This window comes from Panthera pardus, unplaced genomic scaffold, assembly GCF_024362965.1.
Source record: "Panthera pardus isolate Hobbes unplaced genomic scaffold, ASM2436296v1 HiC_scaffold_3, whole genome shotgun sequence".
NCBI classification, from domain to species: domain Eukaryota; kingdom Metazoa; phylum Chordata; class Mammalia; order Carnivora; family Felidae; genus Panthera; species Panthera pardus.
This window is the reverse complement of record NW_026526876.1, coordinates 27825780-27853638: the sequence shown is the minus strand read 5'-3', so window position 1 is coordinate 27853638 and position 27859 is coordinate 27825780. Positions and strand designations below refer to the sequence as shown.

The window sequence follows — 27859 nt, the reverse complement described above, 5'->3', positions numbered from 1 at the left end:
TAATATAGCATTTTTTTAAATACAGTATTGTTTTTAAACTGATTTGATTGATGCTCAGGAAATTTCGTTGTAATCCTTAACCATTGGCTAACTAGTACTTCAAGCAACAGATCAGTGAATCATGGTTTCTTCCTGGCTAGTGTTCTCGTGGGCATTGCTCAATTAATGTGTAGTTCATAAGTATCCTTCAGAGACAATTACATAGATACTATCTACAAATAACTAAATTAATCTTTTTAAGTTTTGATTCTTTCATTCTTCTTGATATCATTCCTGGAGAACAATCTTTGATTTTGTTACAATAAGCATTACATTATATTGTAATTATAGGTTGTTTTAGTCTCTTTTGGGGGGTGAGGATCATCTATTTCCTGGTAGACAATAATATAAACTCCTGGGAATAAATATTAAGAGATTAAAGTCTTTTTCTGTTGGTACTTTTTGTTGCCAAACACAAGTACCTATCAGATCCCCAAAATATTTGTTACCTTGTGAGTATTTTTGGTAGCTTAAAGATGTTAAATTAGTGGTCAAATCATTTTGAAGAGGATGTTACTAAATCTTGCATTCCTGTTTGGATTGTGATTCCAAAAAATGAACAACAGTTTTTTCAGTGTTTTAGAAAATATGACAGTTTGTTGAGGTTAGCATATTGCATAGCTGAAGTACAAAGTTAGAGTTTTCATCGAGAGGCAGAAGTTTAAAGATGTAGGTAGAAGTTGGAAGGGACATAAAACTCCGTGAGCTATTGATAAAAGTTGAATTTATTATTAATGTATCTTGTTCCTAACAGATAAGTCATTGACACCATGAATTGGAATAAAGGTGGTCCAGGCACCAAGAGGGGATTTGGCTTTGGAGGTTTTGCCATCAGTGCTGGAAAGAAGGAGGAACCCAAACTCCCACAACAGTCCCACAGTGCCTTTGGGGCAACCAGCTCTTCTTCCGGATTTGGAAAGTCAGCTCCACCACAGCTCCCTTCTTTCTACAAAATTGGTTCTAAACGGGCCAACTTTGATGAAGAAAATGCGTAAGTGGTAATCCTGGTAATTGAGCAAAGGTTGGGCTTTGAGATACTCATTCCATCAACAGAAAGTGAGATGAAGAAACCCTTTGTTTCCCAAATAATAATAAGACCTCTTCAATTGCTTTTCCCACTGAATTGTGTTGTTCCTAATAAGTTAAATTGTTGAGTTTACTCATTTGTAAGGAACCTAATGCTTATGTGCTTGCTTATATCTTTCCTTGTTCCAAAAAAGATTTGAGGCCTTTGAACCTAAATATGACTGAAGAGTTTTAAATAATTCGTGTGGTTTTTGGTGACCTTTACTGAAGTCTTTTATTGACCCCATATAAGTTTTTGTCACAGGCAGTTGTCACAGCTGGTAGAGAGACACATTTGGTCTCAACTCCCAAGTCTGAAAACTGTCAGGTTGCAACATCTTATGGTGGGAGAAAAATCTATTCAGATTTTTGCCAGCAGTTCACAGGAAACATATTTAACAATTATCTTTTTAAACTTGGTAAAGTGGTTGTTAATAAAAGCTGGGGTTTAAAGGTTTGAACTCTAATTCCTATAGATTATAAATTGTTTACTGACTCTGAAGAAATCTCTCACTGCTATTATTTCCAACCTGGTTGTGACATGCTTGAGATTTTTCCTTTTTTAATTACGAACTCAAGATGGGAATTTTTCAAGTACACAGCGGTGTCTTTAAAAACTGGTATGTTGCGGGGTGCCTGGGTGGCTCATTCGGTTAAGCGTCCGACTTCAGCCCAGGTGATGGTCTCACAATCTGTGAGTTCGAGCCCCACGTCAGGCTCTGTGCTGTCAGTTCAGAACCTGGAGCCTTCTTTAGATTCTGTGTCTCCCTCTCTCTCTGCCCCTCCCCCACTCACACTCTGTCTCAAAATATGAATAAACGTTAAAAAAAAAAAAAGTAAAAAAAAAACTGGTATGTGGCAGGAATACAGAAGTAGATGTTTAAGACTTAGAAAAGTCAAGGATCATTAAAGAGCATTTTACCAATTCAAGGATACTTTTTCATTAGTTAAATGAAACCTATATAAATGAATATGCGTGTGTGTATATAGCACATAACAGTTGTTAGAGCTTTTAAAATAATTCCTGCAAAAACCTGAAATGCTTTAAAATTTTAAACTGCAATTGTTATTTATTTAATATTTGGTTGTATTACTATTTAATTTTGAGGTTAAATGTAAACATTGTTTTTGTTGTGTTTTAGTTTATAAAGAGCTATAGAGAAGGATACTTTTCCAGACCTTGAAGTTGTTTTTCTGAATACTTAAGTATGGGGAATGATTTTAGATTAAGCATTTATTTATTTATTTATTTATTTATTTATTTTAAAGATTATTTATTTATTTTGAGGGAGAGAGTGCACGTATGCGTGCATGAGTAGGGGAAGGGCAAGAAAAGGGAGAATCTCAACCAGGCTCCGTGTTGTCAGCACAGAGCCCACATGGGACTTAAACTCACAAAACAGTGAGGTCATGACCTGAGCCAGAATCAGGAGTCCAACACTCAACTGACTGAGCCACCCAGGTGTCCCTGAGCATATATTTTTAACTGTAAGTGTTCTGTCCTCAGAAAGTAGCCCAACATTTCTGAAGTCCCTACCTAGCCTTGTGAATATATTGCTAAAATGTTTTTGAAGGATTATATTAAAAAAAAAAAAAAAACCACTAGATTTTTTTTTTTTTTTTAAATTTTTTTTTTCAACGTTTTTTATTTATTTTTGGGACAGAGAGAGACAGAGCATGAACGGGGGAGGGGCAGAGAGAGAGGGAGACACAGAATCGGAAACAGGCTCCAGGCTCCGAGCCATCAGCCCAGAGCCCGACGCGGGGCTCGAACTCACGGACCGCGAGATCGTGACCTGGCTGAAGTCGGACGCTTAACCGACTGCGCCACCCAGGCGCCCCTAGATTTTTAATATTTCATACAAAAGTAATTTTTTCCATACCACAAACTCTAATATTTGATATATCTATTCAACAATGATATACTAAATTTGTACTAAAAACTCATCCCTTTTAACAGAACTAGAATGTGATTTGAATAGACGCTAAAAATGGGAGAATTTGGTGTGACTGTTTTTCCCCTTTTTTTTCTCAGTATTAGAATTTTGTATATATTAAACAATAATAATTAGGTTGTTTGCTAAAGCCTGGAGATCTCTAATTTAACATGTAGAGTTCAGATCTTTTAATAGTAACCTACATATACCATAGTAAAAATTTCTGTTGAACGAAGGATCCACCAACCCCAAAGTAAACACTCCCTTTATTAATTGTGCATTTTAATTTTCAGATATTTTGAAGATGAGGAAGAAGACTCTAGCAATGTTGATTTGCCTTATATTCCTGCCGAAAACTCACCTACCCGCCAGCAGTTCCATTCCAAGCCACCAGATTCTGACAGCGATGATGATCCCTTGGAGGCATTCATGGCTGAAGTGGAGGCAAGTATCGAGGCTGTTTTGTTAGAAGTTGCAGCAGTTAGAAAGATACCAAATTAACCTAGTTATTCAGTCATTCAGAATTTGCTTTCTGACCCTTTTTGGGGAGGATTTTGCTCTCCTACTCTATAGTTTCTTAAACATACATCCACATGCCCTGTAGCATTTTCAGAGATGATCAATGCCTAAAAATTTGAACTGTGACCCTTGAACAAGGGTAGCTCAAGATTTGTATGTGTGTAAGTTTTAATATTTCTTTGTATATTCTTAATGGAATGAACATTATTTCATTCAGTGTCAATTTATTAAGTACATATTTATGTAAGGCAGTTCAACTTCTAAGGAACTTGCTAAAATTATGAATTCTGTATTCTGTACTTTTTTTTTTTTATTAAAAAAAAATTTTTTTTTTTAACGTTTATTTATTTTTGAGACAGAGAGAGACAGAGCATGAATGGGGGAGGGTCAGAGAGAAGGAGACACAGAATCTGAAGCAGGCTTCAGGCTCTGAGCTGTCAGCACAGAGCTGGATGTGGGGCTCGGACTCACAAACCGTGAGATCATGACCTGAGCCGAAGTCGACCGCTTAACCGACTGAGCCACCCAGGCGCCCCTGTATTCTGTACTTTTAATGTTTATTTCTTAATATCAGCATCTATGACCTCCCTGTAGAAATTGAAATTTGTAACCGCTTCCTTCTTAAAACTGTTCTCACTAGGCTTTAGTGATTTTGCATTTTGTCCTTTTTCTCCATTTCTCTGACTTTTATATTTATTTACGTTTTATTATGAAAAATTTCAAACGCATGTAAGTAGAATAATGAGCTCCCACGTACCCTTCACCCTGCTTTATCAGTAAGCAACTTTTGGCCCATCTTGTGTTATCAAGCCCCCTCTTTTAGATTATTTTAAAGTAAATCTCAGACGTACCATTTCATCCATTTGTATTTCTGCACTTCTATAACACTTAAAAAACATAACTACCATATCATCATACCAAGAAAAATCATTACATATCTCTCTGTTGTCTGTTACTGTTATTAAGATCCTCTTCCAGTTTCTCAGACATGATTATTCTTACAGTTCTCTATGTCGATTTGCTATTTTCACTCTTTATACATTCCTAGTGACCTCATCCACTTCTAAAACTTAACTTCTGTGTGAATAATTCATGCCTTTAGTTCCACAGTCTCTCTTTGGTTTCAGCTCTGCTTTTCTAAAACATATTGGCCATTTTTACATGGATGGTGTCCCCCTGGCATCTTTTTCTTCCTCAACCAGATCTTTGTCTTATATATTCCTCTTAATGCCAGATAATCAAACATGTTCATGACTTCATTTAATACTCAAAATAACAATAGGGATTGGCAGAAAAGAATACATAGAAATGTAATTTTTTAACTAAGAAGATTATAAATTGAACCCTATGGTAATTCAGAGCCCTTGTCCTAAATCCCATTGGTGCTTTGTGGTAGAGCTGGGACCATATTTTTTCTTGCTTAGTAGTCCTGAGAACCTAGCTCTTTCCAGTAAATCATGCTACCTTTCCCCTCCTTTGGCAAGTTCTGTTCATCTTTGTAGTATTTTTTTGTGTCTGTTCCTTTCTGCTTCCACTATAGTCAGTGTGCTTTACACTTTCATTACCTCTTGCCTGATCTAAATTTTCTCCCTGTTTTAGGCTTTCTGTTCTCCCATTTATGTGGTATACAAAAACAGAGTAATTAGACTAAAGCATGTTGCTTATGGTGTTATTCCTCTTACTTAAAAACTGTCACTTCGTTGCTTATGAAATAAAGTCCTTCCAGGTTTCTCCGTTACTTGTAACCTAAGTCTTAAGCCAGATCTCCTCTCTAAGAAAGGAGGGAAGAGAGAATCCAATATAGATATTTTTGTTTGGCCTAGATACTGCTTTTTAAACATGTGGGCCAGAATTTTTAAGATCAGGAGATTTTGTCTAAAAGTGCAGACTCTTGAAAAGTGGGCACTGGCAGTATTAAGCCTGCATTTTGCATGGCAAAAATAGGCTTGTGCTGAGCAAATGGTTGCCTCCTTTAGATAGGGCTCACTTTTTCTGGTTCACCTTAGTTCTATCAGTCTGTTTTATCTTCCTGACTTTGAGGCTGCCACTTAGAACTGTTTATCATCACACTCGTGTTGTAGTTTTCTTACGGTGGAGAAATATTTTTCTGAGCTTAGGTCTCTTGTCAAATATCAGAAAATAAAAGACTCAGGGCCATGTGATTGATACAGGAAAAATTAGAGCTTGCTTCTTTAGAATATTCCTGCTTGTTAAAATGCAAACAAAGCATGTCTATACCTAAAGAAAAACTTTTCTTATCCTGGTTTACTTCCTACCGATTGTCAGATTGGTACCCATTACTCAGTTTCCCATCTTTGATTTAGAATAACCCCAATTACTTGCCTCTTAAAGAATATGCACTTTATAAGTAGCTGAGCCGGAATCAGTTCCAAATCTCATATTCTTTTCTGCTGTGTCATTCTGTATCTGAGTTCTTGTAGTACTGTATTTCTGCCATAACACTTACCAGAACTATTCAGAACTTTCACGTGCTTTGCAACATGGTAACAATTTAGTAAGTATGTTAAGCTGTTCTCTCTGCAAGTAAAGGCGATAAATGGTTTGTCATGTTTGGGGTGTCTTATATGTATATGTATCTTTCTCCCCCCCCATCTTCTTGACGTACGGACATTTCCACAAAGGGCTGTTTCTCATTATATCTTGAAATCCCTAATGGTGAATAAGTAAAATCATTTGTTGATTTTCTCAGTTTTAATTCAGATTTAAATTTTTAGTAACGCAAGTTGGTGTAACCCTTTTTGAGTGGAAGTATCCAAGAATGGCCCAGTTTCTCCTGTTTGGCATTTCAAGTAGTTGAAGCTGTAGGAGGGTAAATCTTTTTGACATGGCATCATTCTGGGTGTTTTTTGGGATAGTGTTGGAAAGGGTTTTGCTGATTTTAGGATAGAGTGACTGGATATTGTCTGATCTTGGAGAGAGTGTTGTTGCCACAATATTGCATTAATCCTTGATCTCAGGTATATTCTGTTCTGGAAAGTGTAAACTTTTCTAGTGTTTGAACTCACGATGAAGATGTATTTTTAGCAAGTGTTTCAAAAAAAAAGATTCATGTGGGCTTAAAAAAATATGTCCTGTGTTTGTGGCCCTTTCCTTATGTTACATTATGTCATTTTCACTTCAGTTACAGTCTCGAGTATAGTGTATGTCTGTCTCAGTTCCTTAAAAAGTAGATTTGTTTGTGTGCAGTATTTCATTTTAGAATAACTCCTCTTTATCGGGAACATTTGATTAGATAGAACACCTGACCATGCTAGGTTATAGTTAGTGACAGTTTTGTAAATCACAGAAATCAGAAAAACTTGCTTTGTAACAAGAAGCAGTAGTGCAAGGATGTGTTTAACCTTGGGGAAAATTACTTAATTCTTCTGACCTTGATTTTCACATGTATAAAACAGGGAGTTAGATCAGTGATTATCACTTTGCTGTATACAAGACTTGCCTGTGAAAAATGTGAAGTACACGCATTTAACTCCATCTCCAAGGATTCTGATTTGGTAGATTCAGAGCAGTGTTTTCCCAACCTCAGGACTTTGGCATTTGGGGTTTGCTAATTTGTTATGGGGGCCGTCCTGTGTATTGTAGGATGTTTATCAGTATCTGTGGCCTTTACCCACTAGATACTGGTAACAACCCCCCCTGTTTCCCACTCCCTCCACCCAGAAGCAACCAGAAATTTCTCCAGACATTGCCAAATGGTGAGAACAGTTTTTCCAAAGTCAGATCCAGAAATTTGCATTTTTTTTTTTTTTTTTTTTTTTTTTTTTACTAACTCCATTGGTAGTTTGATGTAAAAGGTCTTAAGCTATGCTTTGAGAAAGGCTAATTTGCCTGAATTTAAGGCGTTTTACAGCCACAATTCATTTTTTTAAAGAGTAACCAATCAAGGAATTTTTTTCTAATTTTTCCATGTATGCAATGCAGTCCATATATAACCAAGATTTTAGAACATTTCTCTTTGAAAAAATAATTGTTAGGTGCCTAGATGGCTCAGTTGGTTAAGAGTCTGACTTTTGATTTCAGCTCAAGTCAAGCTCTCAGAGTTTGTGAGTTTAAGCCCCACATCGAGCTCTGCACTGACAGCGCAGAGCCTGCTTGGGATATTCTCTCTCTCTCTCTCTCTCTCTCTCTCTGCCCCTCCCCTGCTTTCTGTCTTTCAAAATAAATAAATATTTTAAAAATTGTCAAAAGTGCACTTTGATTGCATCAAGATATAATTGTCAAAATGCATAGCCAAAACTGTGATGTCACTAGTTCAAATCTAAAAATTCTTTATAAAGAAATTCCCTTCGTAATGTTTTTAGTGGATATGATTCCATACAGGTTTTTTGTTTCATTAGGATCAGGCGGCTAGAGACATGAAGAGGCTTGAAGAAAAGGACAAGGAAAGAAAAAACGTAAAGTAAGTTGTTTTCTTCTCCCTCACAAAGGTTACATGAAAAATGCTAAAGTATTGCAAAGCTTATTCCCCCAAAGTTTATAGAGAAACATTAAAATTCTCAAATGTCTTGACTTGAAGTTACTCCTGTATCTTGAATATTATTTTTGTAGGTAATAGACATCACAAAAGTCTTGCATTTGCAATAATAAGCATTCTTTTTAGTAGAATAGTATTTGGTGTTTAATTGTAAATAGTTTTTTAGTAGATACAAGAGTGAGTTACAGTAGGAATTAAGAGAGTACAATTAACTAAAGTTTGGGCTCATTGTTCTGAGTTTTGTCCCATTATTAATATAAAGTAGGTTAATGTCTGTATGATTGCTTATGAGGAGTAATGGTGATTATCATAAAAAAGTGTGTTATTAACAAATGATTAACTTGGTTTACTTGAGTGATATCATGCTTTAGCATCTAATCAGAACTTGAAATACTTTATTTTCTGGGAAGGAGAATTCTCCTCTTTCCCTTTCTGAATACACCCCTCTTAAGGCTTTTGCTACCAGGCACAGGTAGGCGTGGTTGGATTTCCTCCTGTGTGGCAGTCAGTGCCTCAGGCCCCCCCCAAGGTTCCTGTGCCATATGGAGGTTCGGCCCTCTCTTTGGTGCTTACCGTGTGTTGTACCCTCTCCCGGCTGCCCTGCACTGGTGATGTTGCCTGCCTTGAGAACAGCAAGTGCTCTAGGTCAGGCAGAAAGTCTGATTAGAAAGACATGGTTGTGGGAACTTAGCAGCCGTACTTTCTGTAGCTCCTGACAGGCGCTGCAAGTGGCGATGGCCCCCCTTCTCCATGGGAACTGCTTAGGAGTTTTAGTACCAAAGTTACAAAAGAGTTAAGATAGTTTTTCTTTGTCCCCAAGGACTTTGGCTGAATCCAGTCACTCCAGACTTAGAAACTCTGGGGAAATTAAAATTGTGATATTCTTTTTAGTGTATGCCAGGGTTATTTATTTATTTATTTATTTATTTTTGTCTCTTTATAAAATGCAGTTTGCTTTTTAAAATGCGTTTTACAACTGTATTGTGTTTGTCGTATGGGGTTGACAAGGCTAGGATCCTTGGGTATCTATTTTCAAAAGTTTTTACTCCTTATCCTCGTTAGTAATTGATGTTTCTAGGAGTAACATATCATCCCATGCAAACTGCAGCTTCTAGAGTGAAGCCACACATGTATGATGGATGGATAGTTTACAGTGTGCTTATTGTTGCTTTGTTATTGTTAGTGTTGAGTGTTCCTGTGCTACTGTATGGAATTCAACACTAATCTGCTATAAGTATGGAGCTGGGTATGTGGAACATTTGCAGGGAAGTTTGTTTCTCCGCTTGTTTTTCCAGGGGTATTCGAGATGACATTGAAGAGGAAGATGACCAAGTGAGTTCCTATGCAGTATTTCTATCTTTTATTTTTACCCCACAAAGTCTATACTGGGGACAAGCTAGAGCTTGCCTTCACTGAAATGGCCATTCCTTGCTCCTTTTCTACATGTATGACTAGTTGGTAATAGAAAAATTCACATGGCTTTCCCCCATGTTGAAGATGGAACTTTTGATCAACTAGGACATCAAAAACAAATCATGAGCTTTATTCAGCTTGATTTTTTTTTTTTTCAAAATTAATGTTTATACTGCTGAATCAAGAAGTAATATGGGATCTACTGATGGCCTCTAGCAACATCTAACCTCTACCTCTTTCTAAGGGTCTGTTTGTGATTTTTGTATTTCAAGATGGAACATTAATTTAATGACTGGCCTTTAGTATTTTTCCACCAATGTCCAGTTGTGGGATGGTGAGAAGGGAAACAGAATGAGCAGTAGCCCTTTCCAGGTTTGTGACCCTTCTAATCAGTGTCAACTTCCAAACTTGGATGGTAAATCCATAGCATGTGTTCCACAGCTCTGGACAGGATAGGTAGACACCCCACCCCAGGAAGACTGTGGGACAGACAGATTTGTAAAGCTTCTTGTTAAATCATTGTGTAGTACTAACTGTCTCATTCGTTTTTTCTGATTGTCCCTATGAATACTGCTGTTGTTAAAGGAATCATTGCTAGTTAAAGTCTTGCCTTACTTGGTAGGTATTAAACTGTGCAGTCATCTGGTACACTGTGTGCACCAATTACAGGAGCAGAAATGTTCTTAGTTGTATTTGAATATGATTATGTTCTTGTGCTTTCCTGCAGGAAGCTTATTTTCGGTACATGGCAGAGAACCCAACTGCTGGTGTGGTTCAGGAGGAAGAAGAAGATAATTTGGAATATGATAGTGATGGAAATCCAATTGCACCTTCCAAGAAAATCATTGATCCTCTTCCTCCCATTGATCATTCAGAGGTATGGTGTTTCCTGCTACATTTGATTCTCATTTCAAAAGCTGATAGTTCTCTTCAGCTTTAATGCTAGGTTTTTGCAATATTTGAGTAATCCTGATTCATACTCCTTATGTCACGAAAATATGTGTTCTTTGGGATCTTCTCATGTCTGCTGTGTAGTTGAGTCTGAAAGTGATTGAGTGGTTCAGGCTTTATAGCCTATGTTGTTGTTCAAGGTTTAGCTGAATCTCTTGCTCCCGTTTGATTTTAGGCTAAGAATTTTTTAAAGCAGTTTTTTGTACTTGTTTTCCAGATCATCATCTACCTTTCAAAATGATGATGTTGAAACAACATCTGTGAAAAAAACACAGATGTTTTTTTAATTGCCGTAAGTCTTGTTTCTCTCAGATCTGGAGCAGATGAGAGACTGTTGCTTCAAAGTGGAACTAGGAATTTTAGTTTCCTTAAGTCAGGAAAAGAGAATGAGGATATTGGTATATCCACTTGAAAAAAATCTGTGTTTCATTCAGGTTAAATATCAGACTAACCTTGCATGCCTTAGTGAGTCTAGGTCTAGGACAGTGGTTCTCACATTGTGGTTCAAGGACTCCTAGAAGGATCTTCTCAGGGAGTCCACAAAGTCCAAAAGAATTTTCAGGGGTGCCTGGGTGGCTCACTTAAGCATCTGACTCTTGGTATCAGCTCAGGTCGTGATCTGTCAGTAGTGAGATCAAGCCCCACGTCGGGCTCCTCAAGCTGAGCATGGAGCCTGCTTGTGATTCTCTCTCCCTCTCTCTGTGCCTCTCCCCTGCTTGTTCTCTCTCTCTCAAAATAAATAAACATTGTAAAAAAAAAAAAAAAAAAGTGACCACTGATCAAGTCTTAGTATACTATCAAAGAAGAGTAAAAATCCACAATAATTTGAAAAGACTATTAAATACTCTCTTCCCTTTCCAATTACATGTTTGTGAGGCCAGATTTTCTTCCTAGGTTTCAATCAAAGCAATATGTTGCAACAATCTAAATATAGTAGGAACCAATTTCTTTTAAGTTAGACTTGTAAAAAGATTTGTAAAAAAGGGGCACCTTGCTGGCTTGGTCGGTAGAGCATCCAACTCTTGATCTTGGGGTTGTGAGTTTGAGCGCCACAGTGGGTGAAGAGATTAAGATCACTTAAGTAAAACTTTAAAAAAGATTTGTAAAAATGTAAAACAAGGTTATGACTTTTTAAAAATTAAGGCTTTTATGTTAGAGTATAACGAGTGTATTATTTTCAAATGAGTAAATCTTAAAGACATTTCTCAGTTTTAGTTTTAATATGGTAAATGTCAATGCATGAAACCCACACAAGCAAAAGTTCATGTTTTTTAGGGCATCTGAGACAAAAAAGTTTGAAAACGACTGGTCTAGACTATGGATTATATTCAGTTTTTGAAATGTTTCCTTTTGCACAGATGCTACCAAATAATGCCTTGGTATTTTACATGTGGCAGATGAAACTAAGTATGTGAGACTGATGTGAGAGGAAGCATCTATGACAAAGGATGATGGCCTAATAAGGAAAAACACATAAGTACTTGAAATAATCATCTCATAAAATACTTGAGATCCTTGGTGAAGCTCTCAAATCTCATCATCATGCTAGGGTGGCCCACAGTTGTTCACATGTAGTGTGGGCAGTCTGCCCAGAGAGACCAGCAGTAAGGAAAAGGATAACCCTTCTGCCTATAAGTAGCTTTGTTCACATTCACATTAAGTATTTATTTGTATATTTATGACTCTATTTCATACCCATATGCAAAAAATTACATATTTGTATGTAAAATTTGTGAGCAAGAATTCTTTCCCTTATGGAGCTTTCATTCTGATAAAGAGAACTGAAGAACATCCTGTTACAGCTTAGTGCAACAGTAGTGCTAAAGGGGAACTTTTAAAACAATGCTTACTTTTTTTGTTGATCATACCATAGAAATATAATTAAACTTTAGGTTGCACCCACAGTTAATGTCATTTTATTGTAGATCTCTTATGTGGTTAAAGAGAATCAGCCAAATGTGTAAGTGGTGATATGCCTTTTTTTTTTTTTTTTAAATGTTTATTATTTATGAGAGAGAGAAACAGTGTGAGCAGGGAGAGTCAGAGACAGAGAGGGAGACACAGAATCCGAAGCAGGCTCCAGGCTCCGAGCTGTCAGCACAGAGCCTGACGCGGGGCTTGAACCCACTAACTGTGAGATCATGACCTGAGCCGAAGTCAGGTGCTTAACTGACTGAGCCACCCAGGCACCCCTGATATGCCTCTTTTTATAGTCCTGGTACAATAAGTTATGAAAAGAGTGTCAGGAATGACTTCTTCCCTCTTTAGAATAAGAAATAGTTAGCCATACAGTTTTTAAAAGTTACATAAAGAGTTTCAGGTTTTAAAAAGAGTAGAACTCCCTCTAAAGGCAGAGCTCTCTTCAGAGGAAATATTAGAAATGTTTCTAAATGCTAGAGCTATGAGGGGCACCTGGGTGGCTCAGTTGGTTAAGCGTCCGACTTTGGCTCAGGTCATGATCTCCCAGCTTGTGAGTTCGAGCCCTGCCTTGGGCTCTGTGCTAACAGCTCGGAGCCTGGGGCTCACTTCTGATTCTGTCTCCCTATCTCTCTGCTCCTCCCCTGTTCTGTCTCTCTCTCTCAAAAATAAATAAACATTAAAAAAAAGTTTTTTAAAAATGCCAGAGCTGTGTGAACAGCTTATTCCAAAACATGTATTTAAATGTTATAGGGTGGAATGTCTTTAAAATACTTGTCTTCTGAGGCCTTTGGCGTTGTAGATTCCTTAGTCTGCATCACGGTTGTTCAGATCTGAGGTATCCTTTAAGAGTGTCTTTAGGAAGTAGGTTGGTGGGGCACCTGGGTGGCTCAGTCGGTTAAGCGGCCAACTTCGGCTCAGGTCATGATCTCGCGGTCCGTGGGTTCGAGCCCTGCGTTGGGCTCCGTGCTGACAGCTCAGAGCTTGGAGCCTGTTTCAGATTCTGTGTCTCCCTCTCTCTGACCCTCCCCCATTCATGCTCTGTCTCTCTCTCTCAAAATTAAATAAACGCTAAAAAAAAAAAATTAAAAAAAAAAAGGAAGTAGGTTGGTGTTTATATAGAAAATGAATACAGGAAAAGATACTGGCTGTACATTTGGGATGTGTGTCATGAATAAGTGAATTCTTTTGTCCTCACTAGCTGGTTAAGGCTTTACTTGTGTAATATGTGTAAAAGGTTATTTTGCATTAAAATCAAACTTACAGGATTGACTCTTGAATTCTAGACTAACTTTGAATAATTGGACCTGCAGATTGACTATCCACCATTTGAAAAAAATTTTTACAATGAGCATGAAGAGATAACCAACCTCACCCCTCAGCAGCTAATAGATCTCCGTCATAAGCTCAATCTTCGGGTAAGTCAACCATGGTGCTAAATATTCTTACATTAATTAGTTGACAGTTACTATTATTGCTTATCCAAACTAAAATAACCTTCTTTTCTAATGGTCCTTGGACTATCTTTGATAGCAAGGCTCCTGTGTCTTGATTTTATTGTTTTAGTCTTCCACCTATTTTGGGATAGAATTGTTATATCTTTAATGCAACACACATGAATATGTATTCAATTTTGTATGTTGTATTGAAATAATAAGTCATTGTGACCTTAAAATCAGTAAGTAATTCTGCAGCGAGTACAGTGTGCTAGGAACTGTGTTGGGTGGGCTAGAAATGAAGAATATAAGTCCCAACTTCAGGAAAAGGAGACAAGATTAATAGATGCAAACAATATGTGGAATCCTAGGATATTTTTAAATTAAGGTATACTCAATATGTAGCATATGTTTAAAATAATTAGAAGAAAAAATTAACACCTTAGAATATGCACTCATTTCAGGATAATAGTTTTAAATTGCCAAAAAGCTTTGGGTTGCACATTGACCTCATTGTTTTAGGCACTGCTGGATGTTAGTTAAGTGAAACACACAGATGATACAGTAATATCTACTCTAGTGCGGACAGCTTTCTGGGCTGTATCTGCCTTACCAGTTTCTATGTGACATTTGAACTTCTGTTTTCCCAGAGAGGATGCATGCATATGCACGTATTGTCTATTTTTCAAGGCTAACCGCCCCCCACTCCTCCCCCTCAAAAAAGCCCTTTAAGTGAAATACTGATTAGATATATCAGTATGAGAAGCATTGCAAGGCTACTACTGTTAGAGTCAAAAAGGAGGCTATAAACCCCATTCTTCACCTGAGTAGTTTGAACAATGTTTTACTGTGGCTGTGGACCATCATTAAGTGGGATACTTGATTCTTCAGGCAGAACTAAAACTGGAAACAATAGATTGTATCTAGTGGGTATAGACATGTCTTATTTGGAGCTCATTTGCCCTTTTTATTTGAAGAGTAAATTTTAATTTTTTTCTACCATCTGGTTAATAGTTACTGCAAAATGGCAAAAAATACTCATGTCTTTTTCCAATCATTGAGCAATATTTTTTATTTCTTATAAGGAAATCTTGATTTAAGAGCTTTCTAGGCTCTTAATCATTTTAAAAATTTTTTCAAATCTTTCCCAGTTTATCTGTTTTGTTTTTTTCCTTCCAAGATTTTATGTAGATTCAAGTTAGTTAACCTGTAGTGTAATATTGGTTTCAGGAGTAGAATTTAGTGATTCATCACTTACATATAACACCCACTGCTCATCCCAACAAGTGCCCGCCTTAATGCACATCACCCATTTAGCCCATCCTCCCTGTCCCCCACCTCTTCTCCAGCAACCCTCAGTTTGTTCTCCTTAGTGAAGAATCTCTTATGGTTTGTCTCCCTTCTCTGTTTATCTTACTCTTCCTTCCCTCCCCCTATTTTCATCTGTTTTGTTTCTTAAATTCCACCTGTGAGTGAAATCATAATGGTATTTGTCTTTCTCTGACTTATTTTGTATAGCATAATACACTTTAGCTCCATCCATGTCATTGCAAATGGGGCACTTAATCATTTTAAATCATATGACAATTATCTCAGGAATATTTAACATGGAGTTTTTTATGTGAGGTTTTAGATCCGTTATTATTTGAGTTCTGCCTTTTCAAACAGTGTATGTGTTTGGCCACAGACTTGTATTTTCCCTTTTTTATACTCAAGCTAAGTATAAGATACAGGTAAACACCATTGAACTTCCGATGCTGCTTATTTTGAAGTATGAGTCATTCCTGGGAGTTGTCTTTATCTCTAGGTCTCTGGTGCTGCACCTCCTAGACCAGGAAGTAGTTTTGCTCATTTTGGGTTTGATGAACAACTTATGCACCAGATTCGGAAATCTGAGTACACACAGCCCACTCCAATACAGTGCCAGGTAAGTAAAACATAATGAAAGAAAAACAAGGTAGAATCATATCCAGTGACCATACTTATTCTACAAACAATGCAAAACAGTAAAACAGCATTTGATCCAGAATTATATTGACGTGGAAAGAAGTGGTCTAAATATTTCCTCTTTGGCTTAGTCCTTTTGCTTTAATTAAGGGGGGCGGGGGGGAAGAACATACATGAAATCCAAGAATATTTTTGAAATCTTTAAAAATTAAAGAGCAGAAGTGAATTATTTACCATTCTAAGATGTTGCTAATAGGGCTGGGAAATATTCTTTTGTATCTGATAAATGTCTTAAAGATATAACCTGAAGAAAACAATTCATTAGCCTAAACGTAACAAAAAAGATTTGTGTGTAGACAAGTATAGCACTGTCAGTGACTAGGAATCCTTTGTCTCTGATATGAAAATTCTCACTTCTATAACTGGAAGTAATAACTTGTTTTCCATTTATATGTTGGATTTATTCATTCCTATACAGAATATGAGAATTTTCTGGATGAGTGAGATAGTCTACCTTCTCATGGGGAAATTTTATTTTTTAATTTTAGCAATCCACTTACACTATGAATTGCAGTTTTTCATTTCTGTATCTCAGGCTAAATACAGTCATTCATATTTTGTAAATGGTGGCTGATCCACGTGAAGAGAATGATAATATTATTTCCTATAAATCAGGAATTTTATGGAAATGCTAGGTATTTCTTGTTAATTTATAGACAGTGTGCATAACCCATCAGGTTATTTCTTGTTCCTTTGGAAATGAATGTCATTGATTTCCCCAAGATTTCCTGCAGTACATCTTTAAAATTTTAAAGTTTAGGGTGGATATATTTTATTTTTTCTCTAGGGCGTGCCTGTGGCGTTAAGTGGTAGAGACATGATTGGTATTGCCAAAACAGGCAGTGGAAAAACGGCTGCCTTTATCTGGCCGATGTTGATTCATATAATGGACCAGAAGGAACTGGAACCAGGTGATGGACCGATTGCAGTGATCGTGTGTCCTACTAGGGAGCTTTGCCAGCAGGTATGTACTTGGTGTAGAATGCTCCCTTTCGTATGTGAACTAATGTGGGACTAGCCAGTCAGTTGGATAGGATTAACTGGGAAACTTTTTTCATTTTTTAATTATTTATTTATTTCAAAAATATGTTTATTTTAGAGAGAGGGAGTGAGCGAGGGGGTGGGGCACAGAGGATCTGCTATTAGCACATAGCCTGACATGGGGCTTGAACTCACAAACCATGAGATCATGACCTGAACCAAAGTCAGACACTTAACCGACTGAGCCACCCAGGTGCCCCGGGAAACTTTTTTCAAAAATATGGTGAAATGAACATAACATTTTATAATTTTGATCATTTTTTAAGTGTATGGTTCAGTGGCATTAAGTACATTCATGTTGTTGTGCTACCAGGAAACTTTTGGAAAATATTGTTATGTATTTTCTACATAATGAAGTACATACTTTTCCCTAAAAAACACTGTTTTAAGAGAAAAAATACCTGGGAATTGTTTGTGTTTTCCTCCTGAGTTAATTCATTTTGTTTGGGTAGAATGGATTATAATTATAATGGCAAAAAGTTAAAAAAATGAATAATCCAGATTGTAGACAGTCTGTTGGGATGTACGTGATAATGGTTCATTTACTTTCAGAACTCACTTTTGCGTAGTAACAGGTACTTGTCAGTGTCACGGTTTGTTCATGTCATTGTGTCCACAACTTTGCAGATCCATGCAGAATGTAAGCGGTTTGGGAAAGCGTATAATCTTCGATCAGTGGCCGTGTATGGAGGAGGGAGCATGTGGGAGCAAGCCAAGGCTCTTCAGGAAGGGGCAGAGATTGTTGTGTGTACCCCAGTAAGTATGTCTTAGGTTTAAATGGCTCCTCAGCCACTTACGGAATGGTATGGAAAAAGGATTGGTTATTGAATGGCATGCCCCCTAAAATGTGATATAGCAGGGTGAAGAATACTCACCCTGTGACTTTGGTTTAATTTTGATTGGTTGACTAGATTAGCAGTCTATTAAGATTAATAGGTGTAAATTCTCCTTTGTTTTAAATCGGTTTTTGTGTTGTTGTTTTTTTTAATGCTCTCTTGGAAAATGGGTCTGTGGTTACTGAGAGCATCAAGGATCAGAAAGATATTTGGAATATAGTCAGAATTGCCTAGAAGAGTATAGTCTAAACATTAAACCCCATCAATAAGGTTTTAAATTAGGTCATTTTAAAATACCTCACAAAATAGTTCTGGCCGTTTTCTCACAATTAGGTTTAATTAGGTTTTTAATTTTTCTGTTCTTTTGTGCTCTGTAGTGCATGAAGTCCAAGGCTGTCAGACCCAGTGTCTTACAGTCTACAACTGGATTATTAGCACTTTTGCCAGGAACACAATTATAGAAAGTTCTTGTAAATGCCTTTAATTATACTCACTATACATTTTGTGAATCTTACAGGGTCGGCTGATTGATCATGTGAAGAAGAAAGCTACCAATCTTCAGAGGGTCTCTTACCTTGTGTTTGATGAAGCAGATCGCATGTTTGACATGGGATTTGGTATGCCTTTAATACCAGTTTCTTCTCCCATCCTGATACTCGCTTTTTCCTTGTCTTTCTAGACTTAACTTTTTTTCTTTCTGTATGAGAGAAGCTAAAAATACTCTTGTACAGGATTAGATCGTTAGCTATTTTTAGGAGTTCTCTCAGGAAGTATACATTAGGCTTGGCTGGGTTACAGGTATTTGGAAGTGCCTTTGTATATAGGAGGAATATTTTCTCTATATTTTTATTCATATGCCTTTAATCATAGAGGTCAAGTTCTGTGTTCTTAGGTAGGTGGATGTCGTATCATTGAAGGCCCTTTGCTTTCCTGTCCTCCCTGACTAAGCCAGATGTGTGAAATTCTGAATAACCCATCTTTACTGATTGGAACACTGCTGGGCCCAGCCCAGCTGGGAGGAGGGAAAGTGTTTCTGGGTTTCATACTAAATGATAGGTCTAGGAGTTTCAAATTTTCCTTAATAGTTATAACTTCTCATAGGAAGATTTTTACTATAATGACTTTTTCCCAAGCATCCCAAACTATAGTACAGACTTCTAATGTTATTTTATTCTGCTTCCAGAGTACCAGGTGCGATCCATAGCAAGTCATGTCCGTCCTGACAGACAGAGTATGTATGAAGCAGTTTTATTAAGTCACATTTATATTCGGAATAAACAATTAAGTATTTTATAAGCACTCACAGTATGGCAGCAAAAATGATCATGTGTGTCCTGGTGAGAACCATAGAGGAGGATATAAAAATAGTCTGTCTGAACTTGACAGGACTTTAGAGATCATCAGATGTAACTCACTTGTTTTTGCGGAGGATAACCCCAGGCTGAGGATTAAGTGACTTGTCCCAAGTTACACGATGTTATCAGCATGTAGAGGCAAAGCACAGTGCAGATCTGCTGATTTGAAGTCAGGAGCCTCTTTGGGTTTTTTTTGTTTTGTTTTGTTTTTTTAATTTTTTTAACGTTTATTTATTTTTGAGACAGAGAGACACAGAGCATGAACGGGGGAGGGGCAGAGAGAGGGGGAGACACAGAATCGGAAGCAGGCTCCAGGCTCTGAGCAGTCAGCCCAGAGCCCGACGCGGGGCTCGAACTCACGGACCGCCAGATCGTGACCTGAGCTGAAGTCGGACGCTTAACCGACTGTGCCACCCAGGCGCCCCAATCAGGAGCCTCTTTGAACCATGCGGACAGTCCCTGTCTTACCTGAAAATGTATAAAAATAGAAAAAGGAAAATGTTTTTTCCTTAGTAAATCAGTTTTGAAACTAAGTTTAAAGTTCAGGTGGGTTTATTTTATAAGCTGAATAATTCTGAATGTTAGTAGGAGGCTTAGTGGATATTCAAAAAAGAAGTCATACTGTTTATGTAACAGAATTTACTCTACCTTTTAGCCCTCTTATTCAGTGCAACTTTTCGGAAAAAGATTGAAAAACTGGCCAGAGACATCCTGATCGACCCTATTCGTGTGGTGCAGGGAGACATTGGCGAGGTAACCCTAATAAGCAGGGCCAGATGGGACCCCAGTGGGTTATTTCTCAAATTATGAAGAAAATAGAATTAATTTCTCCCTGTTGAGAGGAAAATTATGTTATTATGTATTTACAAATGAGGCAACACGATTCAGATTTGTTTTAAAAAACACAAGGTAGGAGGATAGAGGAGACAACTAAATTGTCAAAATAGGGATAATTATTAAAGCTGGGTGATGGGTACATGGGAGGTGATTACGTTCATTTCGGGTTTTTTGTTTTTGTTTTTTTTTTTTTTTGAATGTTTAAAATTTTCCATAATAAAAGTTAAAAACTTTTAGGGGGAAAAAAAAGGCTTTGCCTGGAAGACTACTAGTCAGTTAGGATGGAACTGACATTTTGAATGCTTATAGGAGTAGCAGGCTCACTGCACAGGATGGAGTGGGTGAGACTTGAAAGCCCTGGTGAAAACGAGCTCGTGGCATTTTTCTTACCTGTGCATACGTCCTGTGTGGGAGATCTCTGAATTGTGATCTGGAATTAAAGTTGCCTAGAGAATTCCTTAAGTTGTTTGAATTCCTTAAGTTCTGTACAGTTAGTGTTTTGACACTGCCCACTTTTTTTCTTTTAAAATTTTTTTTTAACGTTTATTCATTCTTGAGAGACAAAGACAGAGTGCAAGTTCGGGGAGGGGGGGGCGGGGAGGAGCAGAGAGAGAGGGAGACAAAGGATCTGAAGCAGGCTCCGGGCTCTGAGCTGTCAGCACAGAGCCTGATGCGGGGCTGGAACTCACGAGCTGTGAGATCATGATCTGAGCCGAAGTCGGACGCTTAACCGACTGAGCCACCCAGGCGCCCCTGGAAGTTTTATTTTTAAGGTTAACATTTCCATCAGCATTGCCAAAACAATATATTGCGTTTTGATTCTTTTTTTAATTTAATTTTTTAAAATTTACATCTAAAATTAGGGGCTCGAACTCACTGACCATGAAATCATGACCTGCACTAAAGTCAGACACTTAACCAACTGAGCCACCCAGGCACCCCTGTCTGCATTTTGTTTTTTAGTGCCTTCTATGTGCGTGTATGAATTGTACTAGGAGCAGTGAGTGGGAAGGACAGAAAAGGAGCTTAATTGATTAGGGATAATCTGAACAGGCCTATAAAGAGGTCTTGAGAAGTACTTGGGCTTACGACTTAGGTGTATGTACAAATCGAGGGAGATGGAGAGCACAGCAATTTGAGAAGGAATGCAGGTTTTGAGCTGTACTTGACTTGCTGAAGGAAGGCCTAAGGAGAAGAGGGACTGTTCAGGGTTCTTCTAGATGCAGGTGGAACGTGTGCCGTCTGCTCCTTGTTCAGGTGCCCCTTGGCGCAGACGTCACAGTCGTCTGTTTCCTCTTTTTCAGGCAAATGAAGATGTGACACAGATTGTGGAGATTCTTCACTCTGGGCCTAGTAAATGGAACTGGCTTACCCGGCGTCTGGTGGAATTTACCTCTTCAGGAAGTGTCCTCCTGTTTGTTACTAAAAAAGCCAATGCTGAAGAGCTAGCCAATAACCTTAAGCAGGAGGGTCATAATCTTGGGCTGCTTCATGGGGACATGGATCAGAGTGAAAGAAACAAAGTCATTTCAGACTTTAAGAAAAAGGACATCCCAGTCCTGGTGGCCACAGATGTTGCAGGTAGAGTATGACTTCCCCCAGTGACCTTACGTTTCTATGTTCTGAACAGGCCGAGAGATGGCATTCTGCTGGCCTGGCTGGCCACACCAAATGGAACAGGCGGTTCAGAGCATAGTGATCACAATCTGGAGCTTTGGGTACCACTTTTCACTTAATGTTTCTCTTTGAAAAAAAGAATCCCTGCAGTGGGAAGACACTCGGGGAAAAAAAAATGTTGAGTCAGTTAATCATAGGCGAGGCCTTTGTTGTATGTCCGAATGTAGCAGCTGTCTTATGTTAATTGGGCATACTTCACTCAAGATCAAAAAGGTTTTTAAGTATGGTTCTTGGCTTGCATTGTGTTCTCGGTTTTTTGTTTTTTATTTTTGTTTTCCAATTTTCTTTTTAATGCTTATTTGTTTATGAGAAAGAGAGACAGCATAAGCAGGGGAGAGGCAGAGAGAGAGGGAGACACAGAATCTGAGGCAGGCTCCAAGCTGTCAGCACAGAGCCCGACATGGGGTTCAAACCCGTGAACTGTGAGATCATGACCTGAGCCGAAGTTGGACACTCAACCAACTGAGCCACCCAGGTGCCCCTTGTTTTCAGTTTAATAGCTGCCCCTAAAAACTCATGTTTTCTCCCCAAAAGGAGATAATTTCTCAGCTTCAAGGCAATTTGATGCTGGCTTTAGTTATTTTATATGTTCTTGGTGCAAGAGAGAGGCCATGGCAGAAGGCATCTGTCTCAGGCTAGATGGCCTGGCATCATAGAATCGACAATGGTGGGATTTGCTCTTGAAGGGTAACTTTAATTAAATGCTTGTGTATTATAGCTCACCAAACCATGCACTTTGCCTAGAGTAGAGGAATGTGGTTTCTTAAAGAGCCAGCATTTTGGATTACATTGTTTTTTCTGACTCATGCTGAAAAATAAAAGAATTTGGTTGTTTTTATTTCAGCCCGTGGTCTGGATATTCCTTCAATTAAGACCGTCATTAACTATGATGTGGCACGAGACATTGATACTCATACTCACAGGATTGGCCGCACAGGACGAGCGGGTGAGAAGGGCGTGGCGTATACCTTGCTGACCCCCAAGGACAGCAATTTTGCTGGTGACCTTGTCCGGAACTTGGAAGGAGCCAATCAACATGTTTCCAAGGAACTCCTAGATCTAGCAATGCAGGTGAGGGGCTGGGCACACTTCACTTTGCCCCAGGTTATAAAACTAAGTGAAAAAAATTCAACAAGCTTGAGAAGATAACATAGAAACAGGACAGGAAAGTTGGGGCCGTGGGTGGGGACAGTGCTTATGACAGATCGGTATTATAGGACATTAAAATTCATCTGGTCCATCTGCTTATCCTCTCCTTTCAGCAACATCTGTTTGAAAAGCTATTCCTTTTTGTGCTAAAATCTGTCCCTCTGAAATTTCTGCCTGCTTGCCTCATAGCATACTTGTAAGTTTAATCTCAAAGATGGCTACTATTTCCCTTACCATTCTTTCTCCCAGTCTTCTCCTTGGCGGGGGGGGGGGGAGGCTAAAAATGTGTGATGTCTTAAGAAAAAGATATATTTAACTACTTTACATAGACTTAGGTCTCAGACCTTTGACAACCTTGATTACCGATCCAAAGCTGGGCGTTCTACTGAATTAAGTCTTGAGTCATCTTTTAATTTTTTTTTTTTTAATGTTTATTTATTTTTGAGAGAGACAGAATGCGAGTGGGTTAGGGGCAGAGAAAGAGGGAGACCAGAATCGGAAGCAGGCTCCAGGCTCTGAGCTGTCAGCACAGAGCCCGACGCGGGGCTCGAACTCACGAGCCGTGAAGTCATGACCTGAGCCGAAGTCAGACGCTCAACCGACTGAGCCACCCAGGCGCCCCTAAATCTCGAGTCATCTGAACACGTCATCCCCATATTACAAATGGATTCAGTATAAACATTCTGATAGTAAAGAGTTTGTGTTTTTTAGATTTACAAGCCAGCTCACAGAATAGCTTATCCATAATGTACTCACAGTGTGGTACTGCTGTCCATGCTCGGGGTTCTGGGAGTAAAGGACCTGCATTGCAGGAAGGAATAGGATACGGTTTCCTTCTCTTTCCTGGGTACAGAGAGCCAGTCGTAAACTACATTTTCAAACAGGATATATCTTGTCTTTGGCTTTTTCCTGCATCCCTTTTTGTGCCTCATGTTTCCTGTGCTCTCAGACTGTGTGATCAGCTTCCCTGGTCAGTGCCTTTCTGAAGCCAGCCCTACCTCTTAAGTACTTCATTTAGATTGTAACATGTGATTGTCAGATAAAGGACTAACCTCTCCCAGTCATGTTGGCATTCTGAAGAGAATGTGAATAAATCTGATGAGTAGTGTTCTGCTAGTGATAAGTTCAAGGAACACTTTGGGCTATGGGTAAATAAAACTTTCAGTTATGGGGCTACCAGTCCTGGACGTCTGCCCCTAGAGCCAATTCTGATGAGCCTCACTTTACATAGCCTTTTTCCTTTACTTCTGAACCCACCAGTTCTTAAAAGCTCCATTATTTGTATAGTCCAGTGGTATGTATAGATTGAGATATAGAAAATCAGTTCATTTTCCTCTAGGAAATTAGAAGAGTAAGTGTCTCATATCTGAGGCTTGTGTGATCACTTCCCTTCCTGGTGCTAAGACTCCTGACAAATTTGGTGGACTAAACTGTTCCTATGAACAGTTGCCGTAAAAACGTTGGCTAAACATGAAGCAGTAAGTTCCTCCCTCCCCCTTAATTTCCTGTTTGATGTTGTCTTCTTTCTCTGGCTGCCTCTTCTTCCCTCGCCTAACCTTGAATTATGTTCAACACAGAATGCCTGGTTTCGGAAATCCCGCTTTAAAGGAGGCAAAGGCAAAAAGCTGAACATTGGTGGAGGTGGCCTAGGCTACAGGGAGCGGCCTGGCCTAGGCTCAGAGAACACGGTGAGTCCAGACTACAGTAGTGCCCTTAGGGCTGGTCCTGAGTCCTGGAAGAGGTTATGACTGTCCTCATCTACCTGCGAAAGCCTCTCTGAGTTCAGAACCTTGTCTAGAAGGGAATGTTGTGACTTCTATTGAAGAAGCACCCATGTGTACGTGGTGACTAGACATGCTCAGGAAATAGTCTAGATTAGCAGTGGTTTGCAAACTGTGGTCTCTGGCAGCAGCAGTAAACTGCAAACTTGTGCACTATCCCAGGCCCGGTGAGTTAGAAACTCTGGGAGGTGGGGCCCAGCAGTCTGTTGTTACAAGCCCTCCAGCAATGGCCTAGAGCCTGCTGCTACGAACACAGGGTCACTCTGTAAACTCTACTGTATCTTGTAACTAAACTCAGGATTGCTTCCTACATTCGGTGGGAAATAGCACCAGAGTGAGGTGAGAGCTAGCTTTTCTCACAGAACAGTTAACAAAAGTGTCCCCTCACTGGCTTTCTTAACTTTGATTCCAAACCAAAGTAGAAAGCTGCCAGTTTCTGGAGCGTTACAGTTAACTCGGTGTCTTTGAGAAGAATCTGCTCCTGTGTCTCAGTAACAATGATGCACAGGACACAGATGCTAGCGAGAGCTACCGTTGAGCACTTACTATATGCCAGGGCCAGCCACTGCAGGCCGTCCTGTATATTAAGTCCATCTTTACATCCACCCAGTGACAGCAAGTACGGATAATAAACCTGAGGCACCCCAAGTTATACTCCAGTAAGTGTTGAAGCGGAGACTCAGACTTAAGAGTGGAACCGTGTATATGCTACATGCATATGTTGTATACTGCCTTGTGGCCTCTTTGTAGCATAAAGCTCCACAGAATTCTATAAATATCAGGTTTGTGTGCATAAATAGTACCACATGATCAGCTTTGAGCATTATCTGACTTCATTTCGAATATATTAGGGTTAATTCCCCCAAAACAGAATCACTGGGTTAAAAGTCATAAATAAAACATTTTAAAATGATTATTACTGTACCTTTTTCCATAAAATATAAATAAAAATATCCTGTTCCCATTGCAGCGCCCACTTCTGTTTCCAGTATATTGAGGCCCATTCTGTCCTCATGGGTATGCTTGTTTTTTAGGACCGAGGAAATAACAACAATGTAATGAGCAATTATGAGGCCTACAAGCCCTCCACAGGAGCCATGGGAGATCGGCTGACGGCCATGAAGGCAGCTTTCCAGGTCTGGATTTAAACATATAAACAAGCTTTCACTGGTAACTCTTGGGCTGTGATGACGGGCCTAGTCTTTCTGAGATGATAGCTGGACTTACATGCTTGATGCTGGATTTAGAGCCTTCTCACTGCTTTCAGTTTTGAGTAGAAACTTAGTGGTAGCTTACCTAGAGGTGTAGGTGTAGAAGCTAGGGAATCTCCTCCTGCTGGTCACTGACCTCTGTCATCCCAAAGCCCAGGACTGTTGTGCTGCAGCAGGGCTGGTGTTCCCTCCCTGCCTCCACAGCCAAGAGTTTGCCTGCCTCTAAGACTGTTGTAATCGGATTGAGAGTAATTGCCATTTTCCAGCTAAGACAAGTTTGATTCTGTAGTTCTTATGAATTCTGAACACATCTTCTATACTTACTCCTCCAGTTGGCTGGCTAACCAGCTGAGCCTTAATTTATACATTTTATCTGCCCTCAGTGATGTTTCAGTTAGATCCCTAGGTTTATTCTCTCTCATTAATAGAGGAACATAGAGACCACAGAGTAACGGGGCCATCAGGATGCTCAAATCATCGTGCCAGGATAGCATAGAATTTGTGTACCTTCTATTGCCAAGCTTACCTGTCCAATTTTCTTGAACCCGCTATCTTACCTACTCCCGTTGTCTCTCTTTTAGTCACAGTACAAGAGTCACTTTGTTGCTGCCAGCTTAAGCAACCAGAAGGCAGGAAGCTCTGCTGCTGGGGCAAGTGGATGGACTAGTGCAGGGAGCTTGAATTCTGTTCCAACTAATTCAGCCCAACAGGGCCATAACAGTCCAGACAGCCCCATTGCCAGCGCCGCCAAGGGCATCCCAGGCTTTGGCAACACCGGGAACCTCAGCAGTGCTCCAGTGACCTACCCTTCCACTGGAGCCCAGGGAGTCAACAACACAGCTTCAGGGAATAACAGCCGAGAAGGGCCTGGGGGAGGCAACGGGAAGAGAGAGAGATATACTGAAAACCGGGGTGGCAGCCGCCACAGTCACGGAGAGAGTGGCAATCGGCATGGCGACAGCCCACGTCACGGAGATGGTGGTCGCCATGGAGATGGATACCGCTACCCAGAAAGCGGCAGCCGTCATGCTGATGGTCACCGTCACGGGGAGAACAGACATGGAGGAGGTGGAGGCCGACATGGAGAGAGCCGAGGCGCAAACGATGGTCGGAACGGTGAAAGCAGGAAAGAAGGTTGCAATCGTGAGAGCAAGGTGGACCCCAAGGTGGACAGCAAGATGGACAAGATGGACAGCAAGACAGATAAGACAGCTGACGGTTTTGCTGTCCCCGAGCCACCCAAGCGCAAGAAAAGTCGATGGGACAGTTAGAGGGTATGTGCTGAAGTGTGGAATCAATTGTCTTTAATTTTATTTTTAGAAAGATTTTTGGTAACTAGGTGTCTCAGGGCTGGGTTGGGGCCCACGGTATAAGGACCCCCTGCCCTTAGTGGATAGCTGGAGCTTGGAGACATTACCCTTTCATCTGGATCAGTTTTCAGATGTCTTCTTAGCAAGCTGCTTTGGTCCTTGGAAGCAGCAAGCGCTGGGAACTTCCTTTTGGGCTCTGGGTGAGTTGTCAAGGTCAGTTGGGAATACCTTGGAAGAAAGGGCCTTCTAGGGCACAAAACTCACTCTAGGTTTATATTATATGTAGCGTATATTTTTTACTAAACTGTCACCTTATAAACGTCTACAAATAAAATTCCTTTTCTTAGCTGTGTGGCCAGGCAGTCCCTTTTAGGAGTTGGCTTTCTGCAAACCCAACCCACTGAAGTGTTTGTTAGAGATTTGGGGAAGCATTTTGGTGCTTCTAGACTTTGCAGGGAAGGGAGATGTCTGATTCTAAGCGGGAGTCCATGGTCAGGTTCCCCAGCCAGGTTTGTATCCAGTCCTGAGACAGGAAGCAGCAGCCGCCTGCCAGACCCAGAACCTCTGCCCTTCAAGAGGAAAAGATGATCCTGGAAACAAGACTGCTCCAGGTCTGAAGTGTTGCTAAATTTAAACAAAAACTCTGACAGCTTTTAAAGTGTCTTCTATTTCATTGTATTTTTTTTTTAACTTGCCACAATGGTAGAAAAATCTTTTGCTGAAATGATTTTGATGATTTTTGTTCTATCTTGTTTATAAAAGGAAAAGAAATATACATCCTTCGAATTTTGTGACTTTGTGAAGGTTTCTTTAAGATGTGCATTCCTTTCTGCTTGCTCTAGTAAATGTTTTACTACTGGGACCTGTGGATTGTTTGTCATTT

The 27859-nt window shown here is 39.4% G+C and overlaps 1 protein-coding gene across 2 annotated transcripts; it reads left to right on the top strand.

Annotated features, from left to right (window-relative positions):
* The first annotated feature begins 793 nt into the window (after nt 1-793).
* On the top strand, nt 794-27838 carry DDX42 (DEAD-box helicase 42). 2 transcript variants are annotated; one of them, XM_019466563.2, is made up of 17 exons: nt 794-1030; nt 3335-3485; nt 7919-7980; nt 9351-9387; nt 10196-10345; nt 13650-13754; nt 15580-15699; nt 16567-16743; nt 17448-17576; nt 18174-18273; nt 18840-18887; nt 19667-19764; nt 21153-21429; nt 22370-22596; nt 24252-24362; nt 25490-25591; nt 26248-27838. In XM_019466563.2, exons 1-17 carry the CDS (start codon nt 810-812, stop codon nt 26935-26937), a joined length of 2805 nt encoding a protein of 934 aa, XP_019322108.1. In that variant the 5' UTR covers nt 794-809; the 3' UTR covers nt 26938-27838. The 2 variants fall into 2 exon arrangements, with proteins under 2 accessions (XP_019322108.1, XP_019322109.1); XM_019466564.2 differs by lacking the exons at nt 794-1030; nt 3335-3485; nt 9351-9387 and having other exon boundaries at nt 7939-7980.
* Nucleotides 27839-27859: the final 21 nt, after the last annotated feature.